Source organism: Hermetia illucens, chromosome 4 (assembly GCF_905115235.1).
Source record: "Hermetia illucens chromosome 4, iHerIll2.2.curated.20191125, whole genome shotgun sequence".
In the NCBI taxonomy this organism is placed as follows: domain Eukaryota; kingdom Metazoa; phylum Arthropoda; class Insecta; order Diptera; family Stratiomyidae; genus Hermetia; species Hermetia illucens.
Window position 1 is genome coordinate 80,340,761 of NC_051852.1, and position 12,208 is coordinate 80,352,968.

At 40.5% G+C, this 12,208-nt stretch overlaps 1 protein-coding gene across 2 annotated transcripts in view; it reads left to right on the forward strand.

Annotated features, from left to right (window-relative positions):
- Positions 1 to 12,208, forward strand: part of LOC119656117 (integrin alpha-PS2-like) — an 82,100-nt gene that overhangs the window by 23,162 nt on the left and 46,730 nt on the right. For both annotated transcript variants that reach the window (XM_038062441.1, XM_038062442.1), the window contains exons 3-4: positions 11,269 to 11,360; positions 11,421 to 11,541. In XM_038062441.1, the coding sequence (XP_037918369.1) occupies positions 11,269 to 11,360; positions 11,421 to 11,541 (213 nt within the window). The remainder of the gene's footprint in view (positions 1 to 11,268; positions 11,361 to 11,420; positions 11,542 to 12,208) is intronic.

The window sequence follows — 12,208 nt, forward strand, 5'->3', positions numbered from 1 at the left end:
TGACAATAATTGATAAGTTTTCAAAATTCGGTGCCGCCTATACACTTCTTTCTAGAACTAGCATTCTCATAACTAAAGCTCTGAAAAATTTTATTAGTACACATGGTATTCCCAAGAAAATTATTACAGACCAGGGAACAGAATATACAATATATTTGTAGACTTCTGCAAACAGTATGGCATTTTTCACCATATCACCTCATTTCAACAATCTTCCAGCAATTCACCCGTCGAAAGATTGCATTCAAGTCTAACCGAAATCTACCGAATTATATACGACAAATACAAGAATATGGACAGAGATCATGACGAAATACTTGCCGAAACTCTGATTACGTATAACAATGCTATCCATTCCGCTACGAATTTGACACCCTTTGAAGTATTCAATGGACGGACATATAAATTTAATGATCAACTACAACAAAATAGTGTGCACGAATATCTTAATAAGCTTAACTCCTTTCAATCAGAACTATTTCCAAAAATCAAGCAAAATCTGGAAACTCAGGCAATCAAACATATTAGCAATCTTAAGGGGGTCATCCCGTGTGAAGGCCGTTTTTTTTTGCCTTCTTTTGAAAAATTATTTTGAAGGACTGGATAAAGATAGAAACGTAATTTTTTCACCATATGTTTATTGATGTCTCTCGTATATGTGATAAATTTTTGAGCTTGATATCGTAGCTAGTTTTCGGAATACGTGTCAATTTATGCACCCATCTCCAAAAAAGGTGTTTTTCTGCTGCCACGTTGGAGGGCGCTGTGTTCATCTGAGGAAAAAAAACTAAACGGCATTTTAATGTGGACAATATTCCACGGTCCGCAAACTAGGATAATTAGAAAATATTAAAAGGTAAATTTTTGGTGTTTTTTTACGGCTTTTTTATGGATAAAAAAACGACCCGTCCGATTCCAATTATCCTAGTTTGCGGACCGTAGAAATATGTATTAAAAATGTCGTGAAAATTTCAAAGAATTTGGTTGGATAGATTTTGAGCTATGATGGCAGCCGATTTTCAAGATGCAGTTTCGAGAAAAACGCATTTGAAAATTTAAATGTGATTATCAACAGTAAAATGTTAACTCACCATTAATCTGCTATACCTGGTCCATAGAGAGTACCTTCCGTTTCTTCAAAAAAGTCTTATAAGGCCGATTGTTGCTCTCTGGTTTCAATTCTGGCTCTTTTAGCGAGGTTAGTCGATCGTCGTTCGGACCGCCAAATTCGCGCTTAATTACGGCGGTCGACGTAAACCTCACATATGTGACCAACTTGACATCCCATTGTCACTAGGATTTTGAGAATGCCATTGAATCCTTCATTGAAAATAATTATAACCAGAAAAGTGGCTATTTCTACGACCTTGGCCCCAAAATGAAGGTGTTTAGGAACGAAAGTCCAGATCAATGCATTTAACGACTCATTGTTATTCTGGGTCTCTGCTCCTAAATATCTGTTCAAGAAATCATCTCATGACAAATCTTCGTAGATTGGTTTGATTACTGTTTGAACTTCTTCAGTCAAAGGTGCCTTCTCGTGGTGGAAACTATCCAGTCCTCCTTTAGCTTCCGCTCTGCGCCATTTGCACCAACTGTCCTCGCCTGCTGGACAATTTTGATGCTGAGGATTTTCGTCTGTAGAACATTTATGGAAGAAAGTTGCCCAAATTTCTTGCTTTATTCCTTCTATCGAATTTGCGTGTCGACGAATAGCTAGCCCAAAAAATGTAGTGAGGTCCTTCATAACCTTATCAGTAAGTTTTCCAGCCCCTTTTCCACCAATGCCTTTGTGATTCTTCTTTGAATTTCTAGGCCGCGTTCCCATTCTTTTCTCGACATGTCCTACGCATTCCTTTTTTATTACTACGTATATTTTATTATTTACAGAAATAGCGGAGAAAACTCCAGCGAAATCCAATACACAATATACAAAACTTGTCGCAATTGGAACATCCATGTTCATGCTTGCTAAAAGTTTCTTTGCTGATGTTGATGCGAAGTCCTTTTTCGTCTCTGATAAGTATCGATTCCCATGAAATACTCGTTTTTTAGTGCGAGCATGACGTTGAACGTTAAAGCGATCTCCTTTCGAATGATCCATTTAAAAAAATCACTGAACACACAAACAGCACAATACTTACAACAAAATATAACCGAGTATAGCTTGGAAGCCTTTCAGTGCTCACTCTAGACTGGATTATCCTTTTTATTCTAAACAGCAAATAAGTTTAGACAATTGATTGGTGTTCCATCTTTTTATATTTATACCTGTGTTCGAATTTATGAAGCTCAGTTAAAAAACTAACAGGTAAAAAAAGATTCGATGCTCTTTCTAATCGAGTACTCTAGCCGCGGCTGCAAACTCCTTACCTGTTTAACACTGTAATTTCTGAACGACTCGAAATATCGGAAAATCCCTTTGCCCACATATTCTCCACTATATATAGATACAATTCATGCAAAAAAAAAATTGATTTCTCCAACCTGACACACGGGATGACCCCCCTTAATATGAATAGAGATAAACCCGATAAAATGAATACAGACTCTATTATATTTAGAAAGGAATCACGCAGAAATAAACTAAACCCTAGGTTTACCAAGCACAAAGTTAAACATGATAATAACATAACCTTAATCACTAACAAAAATCAGAAATTACATAAATCAAAAATAAAGAAAAAACGTAAATTCCAGGCTCCTACTGATAATAATACCTCCGATAACCGGGCAGGAAATTGAGGTACAGGACTTAACGAACAGCAAAGGCTTGCTACCACTTAAAATCGGAAATGCAAGATTGATTCAATCATACAAAAACTTGTTGCGACTAAATCAATATGAAAATATCATAGTATAAACGAAATCAATAATTCACTACAACATTTTGAAAATCTAGAAAACATAAAAAACACTTTGACAATAACTAAGAGAAAACTAACCGATGTGCAACAAAAACTAACTACATTACAACCGGTTCGAAGAACTAAAAGAGGGCTAATCAATGGATTATGGAGTATAATTAAAACCATTACGGGAAATTTAGACGCAAATTACGCTATACGAATAAATAACGAAATAAACAAAATACTAACCAACGAAAACAGTATAAAACAAAATGTAATAGCTAACTCCGAAATGAATAAACAAATGATAGAGCGATTCAGTAATATTACCAACCATATTAACAACCAGCAAAGAGCGATAATCAACACAAGAATCAGTCCAGAACAGGATCAATACTGAAGATGCTACACTACATTACCTTCAAGACCTCAGTCAAATAAATTATAATATAGATCTTCTTCATAATCATTTAACAAGTATTACAGAAGCAATAGTTTTTGCTAAATTAAACGTAATTCCAAAACAAATACTAGATCCAACTGAACTCTCCAACATTCTGGAAATATTGAAAGCTCAATCTATGGACTTAATATCCAATGAAAATATATATGAACTATTAGAACTACAAGCTTATTATAATGATACTAACATCATATTTAATATAAAGATTCCTATAATGTAAGCAGAGAAAAATCCGAATCAAGCTGTGTCGCGAGAATTATTTATAATAAGCCAGCTCAGTGTGTTACACATGATCGAGAGATGACGGCCGACACCATTTTAGTTGAACCTAATCACCTGCTATTCATAAATACTCCGAAAGTATCAATAAATACAACCTGCGGTCCAGAAAATATAACAATTCAGGGAACAATGCTAATTAAATTTCGAAATTGTGAAATTTCAGTCAACAGCATCACTTACTCCTCAATAGACTTGGAGCATTTGGATCAAATTACTATATACCCAACGAATTTCAACGAAATCAACGCAACGTCTCACAACCAAATTAATCACGATAGAAATCTACAAATAGAAAGTTTGCAACAGTACCAGTTCACCAGAAAGCCATCAATAAACATCCCAACCGAATTTTGGAATCCCTTAAACGAAATACCAACCTCTGTTATTTCCATTGTTGCCGTTGTCATCATCACCATAGGAATCCTGATCATCTCATCATCATGTTCCAGACAAAAGACAATAGTCGCTCCTGTCCAGGAAGAACCTGTACGATTCTTCTGGCCATCGCTTCTATCTAAAGGGGGAGGAGTTACATCCGGCGTAACAACCTAAACCCACTTCCGGCGTAAATGGCCAACATAACATTTTGTCCCATATCAATTTTGCAAATTACGTAAAATAATCTGAATTTAATACTGCTTCATGAAACGTTGCACTTCGTGCAACCAACCTAAATATTGCATCCGGCACATGCCGCAACGTAAACAGAAATTCTTAAATAAATTGGACGATTAACTGTAAGCTTTGCGAGTAATTCGTGTGATTTGTCCAGAAATAAATGTCTTTATAAATTTAATTCGTTTTTTTTTAATATTCCTATTTCTGGATGTCGTAATTCGCGCTATGCTACTCTTGTCGGGTTCATGACGTTTGCTCCCTCTCACAGCGGCAATAAGAGCCTTCAATTCCACACACTCATCGATCCGTTTCCAAGGCCCGCCAACCACCCAGACCTTTTAGCATGTCTCTAGAACATGACTAACTACTTGACTTAGCGGAAGAGCGATTTTAATGGCGGCGCAATGCTCATCAATATTTGTCAATGAGCCGTTCAAGGTGATTCTGAATGCAAGCCTAGAAGAATGTGCGAACGCAATACGTAAGTGAAGGCAAGCAACCATGAATTGATGATCTCTACTGTTTCGCACATCCAGAAGATAACTCCTAAATCTACTGCTGACTGCGATGTGGTCAGTCTGATTAAATGTATCTTGCCGTCAGTTAAAAACGAACTGACTTTATGGAAGGATCTGTGCTTGAACAGTGTGCCACCAATGATGGGTAGTTGGAAGTTGCAGAAAACGGTAGACGTTTCATCATTATCGTTACCGTCCCCAAGGCCGCGTTTCCCCATCACGTTCCCAGCAAGATGTTATCAGAGCCCATCTTGGCATTCAGATCGTAAAGTCACATCTACCTTACCTGAGTTGTTCATTTCTCCTCTGTATTATTATTCTGTTAAGGGAAAGTCGGACCGCGTCCTTAAAGAACTATTGTGCCCCTTTTACTAGTTATAGTGTACCTATTGATCATAGTATCTCAAGCAGGCCTATAACCGTCAGGAACTTTTGTATGTTCCCTATTTCCAGATCTTTCAGCTTTGCATCTGGTATTAAATGTTCTCCCAGATGCCTCGACCTACTTTGCACAAGTGCCAGACACTATCTCAGGACGTGTATAGAGGTTGTGTCATACTTCTCACAAAACCTGCAGGTAGTGTCCGCAGATATCCATAACTTCCCTAGGTGATAGTTCAGCCGACAATGACCAGTGAGAATTCCCACTCAACCGTTCCTCTTCATTTCTTAGAGTCATAGCCATGAAACCGTTTCCGATTCCACAGAAGGGTTCTAGCCCGCGTAAGGCCGTCCGTGCTCCTTTCTTGGCTAGTTCGTCCGCTGCCTCGTTGCCTTCCAACTCAGCATGGCCTGGAATCCAAAGTATCCAGACCTTGTTGGACGAGTCGAGTGTATTCAATCTCTCAAGGCATTCCCACACCAGTTTAGAGTTCACCTGGTTTGACCTAAGTGCCTTGATCGCTGCTTGGCTATAGGTGAGAATAGCTATGTTCTGCCCCCTGTAGTTCCTTTGCAGATTAAAGGAAGCACATTTGCCTATGGCATATATTTCCGCCTGAAATATGCTAGTGTACCTGCCCATTGGCTCGAAGTACATTTTCCTTGGACCAACCATACGGGCACCCGCTCCCTCTGCTGTGAGGGATCCGTCAGTGTACCAAGTAATCAGTTGCTGGTTTAAGCCGTATGTCGCAGCCACGCTCTCCAAGTTTGCCTTGTTACTCCAAAGTGTTTCAAACTTCTTATCGAAGTGAAACCCCGTTGTCATGTTATCCCTTTGTGTCCGTAATTCGAGATACCGCCTAGAAAGAATATCAATCTTCCTTCGATTTAGGCAGCTCCCCGCCTCACTCATACTACCCGCCATCCTGAATATTGCCCTCCTTGCCTGCATCTGTATGTGCAGATGGAGAGGGGTTAATCCCAGGAGGACCAATAGCGACGCCGTTGAGCATGTCCTCATTGCCCCATTGATACAGACGCAAGCCAGCCTTTGGAGCTTATGTAATTCCCTGGCTTGTGTGCTGAGTTCGGTTCTTTCTGCCCAGATTACCGCTCCATAGGTAATCATTGGCCTTACTATTGCAGTATATATCCAAAGTAGTATCTTCGGGTTGCAACCCCATTTTTTTCCTGCTATGGATCTACAAGTCATCAGAGCCCTCATGGTTTTCCGACATGTGTCTTCCAGAGTAATTTTTGGTCTAGCGTGATTCCCAAATATTTGACCTCTGTTTCTCGTTTCACCTCCATATCATGTAATGTTATGGCTTTCAGGTGATCAAGCTTACGCCTTCTAGTGAATGGTACTATGGTGGTTTTGGTTGGGTTGATCCGCAGTCCCACCTTCCTGCACCAGGCACTAGTAACCCTTAGTCCAGTTTGGATTCTATCACATAGGGTATCTTCATACCTGCCCCTACAGATTAAAACAATGTCGTCCGCTTAACCCTACAGTGGAGAGAGAATCCCTCCCTGTGGGCAGCTCCTAAGACATTCTGCTTCAATAGCCTTCTGGCCGACCAATATGTGGATTTTTCCCCACTCTAGCATGTGAAGCATCCAACTGATACCAGCGGTTCGATTCCATGCTGTCTTTCCGCATCACAAATTGCCGCGAACGAGGCATAATTGAAGGCACCTTCGATGTTCATAAATGCGCCTAAGGCGTATTCGTTTTGCGACTTCGCCTTTTCAATTTTTGCCGTGAGTTCATGGAGTGCTGTCTCCGTGGATTTGCCTTTCTGGTAGGCGTGTTCCTTATGGTGAAGTGGCCACTTAGGAATGTGTGTAACCGATCTACTACTCTTTCTAGTCCTTTTAGTAGAAAAGACATTAGACTGATCGGTTGGAAGTTTTTTGCGTGTGTGTGTAAGTGGTTTGGGAATGAATAACACCTTCAGATCACGCCAGTTAATTGGAATATAAGCGTGTGCTAGGCATGCGTGATATATATTCCAAATACGTAGACCCATCACATCCATTCCCTCTATTACTAGCGCAGGAATGATGCCATCCGGACCTGCAGACTTGTCTCTATGGAACGAATTAAATGCCCATTTTACTCACTACTTTGCATGCCAGATTCCAGTCTCTCGGTTGAGAGCTCTTTGCGCCTATTGGCCCCGAGATTAGATTTTGAATGCTGCCTGAGAAGTGCGGTTGCAGCGAATGGTTTGCCGTTTTTTCATCGCTTTCTGTACACCTCCCGTTCTGTAAACGTAAATAACCCAACTTCTGGCAACGTTCTTTAAACGAAATCCGCTTCAGCTTTGAGTTTGCCTCAAGCGAGTTAGTCTCTTCGTAAAAGCGTCTCCATGATCCTTTAGCCGATCTTATGCTCTTCTTTAGAGACTTCTGTGTCTCCTTATAGCGATTCCAGCCAGCGTCTGAATCACACTTCAGAGCTTAATTGAGGGGCATCCTTGTCGTTCTCCTCTGCTTTGCCAAATCCGAATTCCACCATGGTGTTTTACCCTTCTTTGGCATCTTGAGTGGACAGCTTTCTTCGAAAACTTCTCTCATGCTAGTTGTGATTATCTGGGTTGTCTTCTCAATTCCAGCAATGGATTTGATGCGCGTCGCAGGGATCGTGACTCGGGCGCTCAATTCTATTTATAAGTTACCCAATCTGCCTTCCGCGGATTCCGAAATGGAGTGGGTGGAGGTGGATCCATGCCCATTACGAAATCAATGCGTCTGTGATCCGAGAGTGTGATATCGTTTGATACTCTTCACTCTCCGAGCAGAGCCGCGATGTCAGAGGATGCCATCGTGATGTCGATGACCTGTCGCCTGACCACGTTGAAGAAAGTGGGTTCATTACCCAAATTAAGGATCTAGAAATCGGTTGCTACTAGATACTCCAGTAGTTTCGATCCTCTTGCATTGATGTTGGAACTTCCCCAGCATATGTGGTGAGCGTTGACATCGCATTCTGCTATTACTCCCATGCCTCTACTTTTGGCATATTGGAAAGCTCTGATGAATGTTCCACTGGGAACATCTTCTACGTCATAGGGGATCAATGCAGAACACCATAATATCTCTTTATCTCCCTGTTGAATTTTTATGGTTAGTTTAGCCGATGTGGTGTTGCCATCACATAGGTCGTTAACCAAATTAGCCTGGAAGTCTTTTGAAACAACCATGAAAGAGCGGGATCGATCACTTCTTTTGGCATACAACAGGTCAGCATGTTGGAAGTTTAGGCCCTTAACTACCTCATCAACAATCCACGGTTCTTGTATGAGGTATATAAATGTCTTTTAGCTAATGATTCGACGACCGATAAGTGCAGTCGCTGCTTTACAATGTTGCAAATTTATTTGGGAAATGTAGCACCTCATCTACGCTTCAGATGAAGATGCCGAAAGCTGCACGTCCCCTTTAATGATTTTAGGAGCCGACATTTGTAACGTGACAGTCCCTAGCCCGAAGTAGAGTCGGCAGCCCGATGTTTCCCGAAACTTCTTAACATCGGGTTCGGGAACGCCGATAGTGAGAAAAATTCCCGGCCTATCGGCTCTCTCTCCTGTTTTGCTGCTTAGCAGCATCCAGGTGGAAGTGTTGAGGTTATTCTGCACACCAAGTTGTTCCAGAAACCCAGCACCATTCCGCTTTTCTTCTGGAAGCCAGAGGAAGCATATTTTTAACGATGGCATCTCAGAGACCCTTTTCAGGATTAGTCGCGCACTCTCCCACACGTCGTTGAGGGAGGAGCAATACTGCTTAAGCCAGTTGTTCGTGTCTTCGTCGGAGAATTTTAGTTGTAACATTTTACGGTGTACAGCTAACGACTCAAAGCAAACCTTAATGTCTTGCGAGGATGCAGTCCTTACAGCTTGAAGAAGTTTCCTCCTAAGCTATTCGCACTGCTCAGTATCGTAACCGGATGAATTAGAGTCGTCATATAAGACCCATCCATCGGCTTCGATAGCCTTGGCTGCAAATGAAAGCGTTGCGCCCTCTTTGCTACCTTTTGTGTGGAAGAGTTAGGATCGTCCGGGGACCGCTGCCGCTTTGGTTTCCCCTTAGCCACAGGTGCTCCGAACGATTTCCCCTCAACCTTGGCACAGCCCGTGGGTTGTGATTTGCCCGGAGGCGGTATGTCCGAAGGTGGTTTGTCCGAAGGCTCTTTGCTCTCCGTGGACAGATGCTTACCCATGGGCAAGACTTTAACCTCGGCAGGTGCTTCGGCTCGTCCGTTAAGGACTAGGTCCCAATTAGATTGGTTCCCACCAGAATAAGTGGGGAATCTGAGTCTAGACTCAGGTTCTTCATCGATGAGCACAGGAGTGGCCCCTTCACGGTCACATAGATAATAACGTCCTCTTTTGCATTCAGATTTTGCCATGACACCCACACTTAGATATTCTGCTGTAAAGTTTTCGGCCTATTTCGTGTGCTCTAAGAAGTTTTCTATTCTTTTTTTAAAATCACTAAAACTTTACCGAGCATTTAATATGTTCTTCGTAAACAAATGGTGTCAGCAAATCGATGTATATATTTAAAATTGATATATTGATTGAGATTGATTAGAAGCTTTTTACAAAACTAACCATTTGCATCAATTCTTGCCTCGAATATACCCTATACCGACTGCACTTATTATTTCCCCTTTCCCCGGAGCTCATCGTATTGTAAAAGCTATCCACATGGATAATTATTTTACACCGTCTTCCGGAAGCTGAACACTTCGGATATAAAGGTTTTGTATTCATCTTGTGTGAAACATTTCCTGTTCATCATTCGCATATACCTATTCGAAATATTCCTTGACATACTTATGTATTTCCAAATTCAAACTCCGCCGCTCATATGAATTCACTTTATTTAATGATGACGTCATACACGCCCTAAAGTACGATAGAGACGGAGTGCGAATTCACGGGGAATACAAAACTTTGATCTTCCACAACTTTGTTAATAATAGTTGGATTTTTGTCAAAATTTCAAAATTATGCATTATAATGACACCAAATTTTGTACTTCTAGCATGAACCTAAGAAGAGTTTTCGGGTAAATTTCTAAAATGTGATAATATATTATTATTAACTTTATTTAAGCAGATATCGGAATGGAATGTATTTTGATGCCCAGATTTTGCACGGCGCACCATTGTGATTTTTTGTCAGATTTTCCGGTTAGATAGATTCCGAGAAGGAGATCTGTTACACTTTTGGGGCACACATTTTGAGCCCTCACGCCCCTATGTTTCACCCAGTATCAAAAACATCATCAGAAAAGTACTAATTGTGCCCTTTCATTTAGCAACTCATACGACCATATTCTGTGAAAAAAATGAAACCCTCCTTCTCATGTATACCTTAAACCCAGTCCAAAATGATGCCACCCGTTATACGTAAAGGGACAAAGACAGTATAAGACAGACAGGCAGATATCGAATCGATCCTAATGAGGTTTTGTGTTACACAAAACCTTAAAAACATACATAACTGGTGTCGTTGGTCGATTTGGACCCCAAGCCATTTGTATTTCCGCTTCGGTAACCACCGCAACAAGGGACGTAATACGACTTGGATGAGCGTACGCATAAGTCATCATCAACGGTGCAATAACCGGTATCCGGTCTAGGCCTGCCTTAATAAGGAACTCCAGATATCCCGGTTTTGCGCCAAGGTCCACCAATTCGATATCCCTAAAAGCTGTTTGGCGTCCTGACCTACGCCATCGCTCCATCTTAGGTAGGGTCTGCCTCGTCTTCTTTTTCTACCATAGATATTGCCCTTATAGACTTTCCGGGTGGGATCATCCTCATCCATACGGATTAAGTGACCCACTCACCGTAACCTATTGAGCCGGATTTTATCCCCAATCGGACGGTCAGGGTATCGCTCATAGATTTCGTCGTTATGTAGGTTACGGAATCGTCCATCCTCATGTAGGGGGCCAAAAATTCCATTTTGACCCCACGAATCCAGTTAAGGGTTAAGTTTCACCCAATAAGGCTTCAGTTGTAATAAATATATGTAATACACCTTCAAAATGCGACAGATGTCGCTGTTAGAAACCATCTAAAGAAAAACACTTGAAAACATCTTGAACATTGATTCTATGCCTTTTAATTTTTCAGATATTTCAAGAAAACAACCGATATCGTATAAGACCACTGATTCATGGTTTGGTGCTCGAGTTGAAAGTTTGGGAAAGGAGAAACCAATTGTGGTATGTGGACTTTTGTAATATGAAATAATAGTCCCTTTACAGATAATAATATCATTTCAGATTTGTGCTCCTAGACTTGTACATCGAAGTTCCGACCTAGAGATACCCATAGGAAGCTGCATTTTATTAAATCATTTGAATAGTTCTGAATTAACAGTCATGAATCCATGTGAAACCAGCCGTAAGTTTTGATCTATAAGGGGCGCATAAATTTCTAGACCTTCGCTTTTTGTACGAAATTTAAAGGAACAGGGGAAAGTTATTTTTTATAATTTTACTATTAGGTTATGACATAAATACTGTTACAAAATTGAACAATTGAGTTATTATCAATTGGCTTATGAAATATTACCTGTAAAGCGAAAATCTGTATCGGAAATTCTGAACTGTTTCAACTTTCACCATGATTAGATAGCGAGAACCCTATCGCTGTTATAGCTCTCTTTAAGTGTGAAATGAAAAAAGTGGTATTTTCAAAACAAAATCCCTGACTCGAATTATTTACAAGTCGGAAACGGGAAGTTCGGCGCTTCATGCATAACAGGTTTTGTTAATTTTTTTATGTAGGAGTATTTGAGTACACCACGGTTCCCTTTATATATACAATTAGTACTGTATATATATTGAACATACCTAATATTCAATTCGACGTGGTGCCTTGTGTATGGACCACCATAATTTCTGATTACTCCCTTGGGTAATTTTTGAGAACGGACCCCTGAAGTAATTGTCCCCTGTACTCCTCCCATTTGCAACCCATGACGAAACTAATACCTGCTTCGGTTAGTACTAATCAAGACCTTCGGTTTGATAGACCACACGGCTATATTCGGTGAAAAAAATGTTAC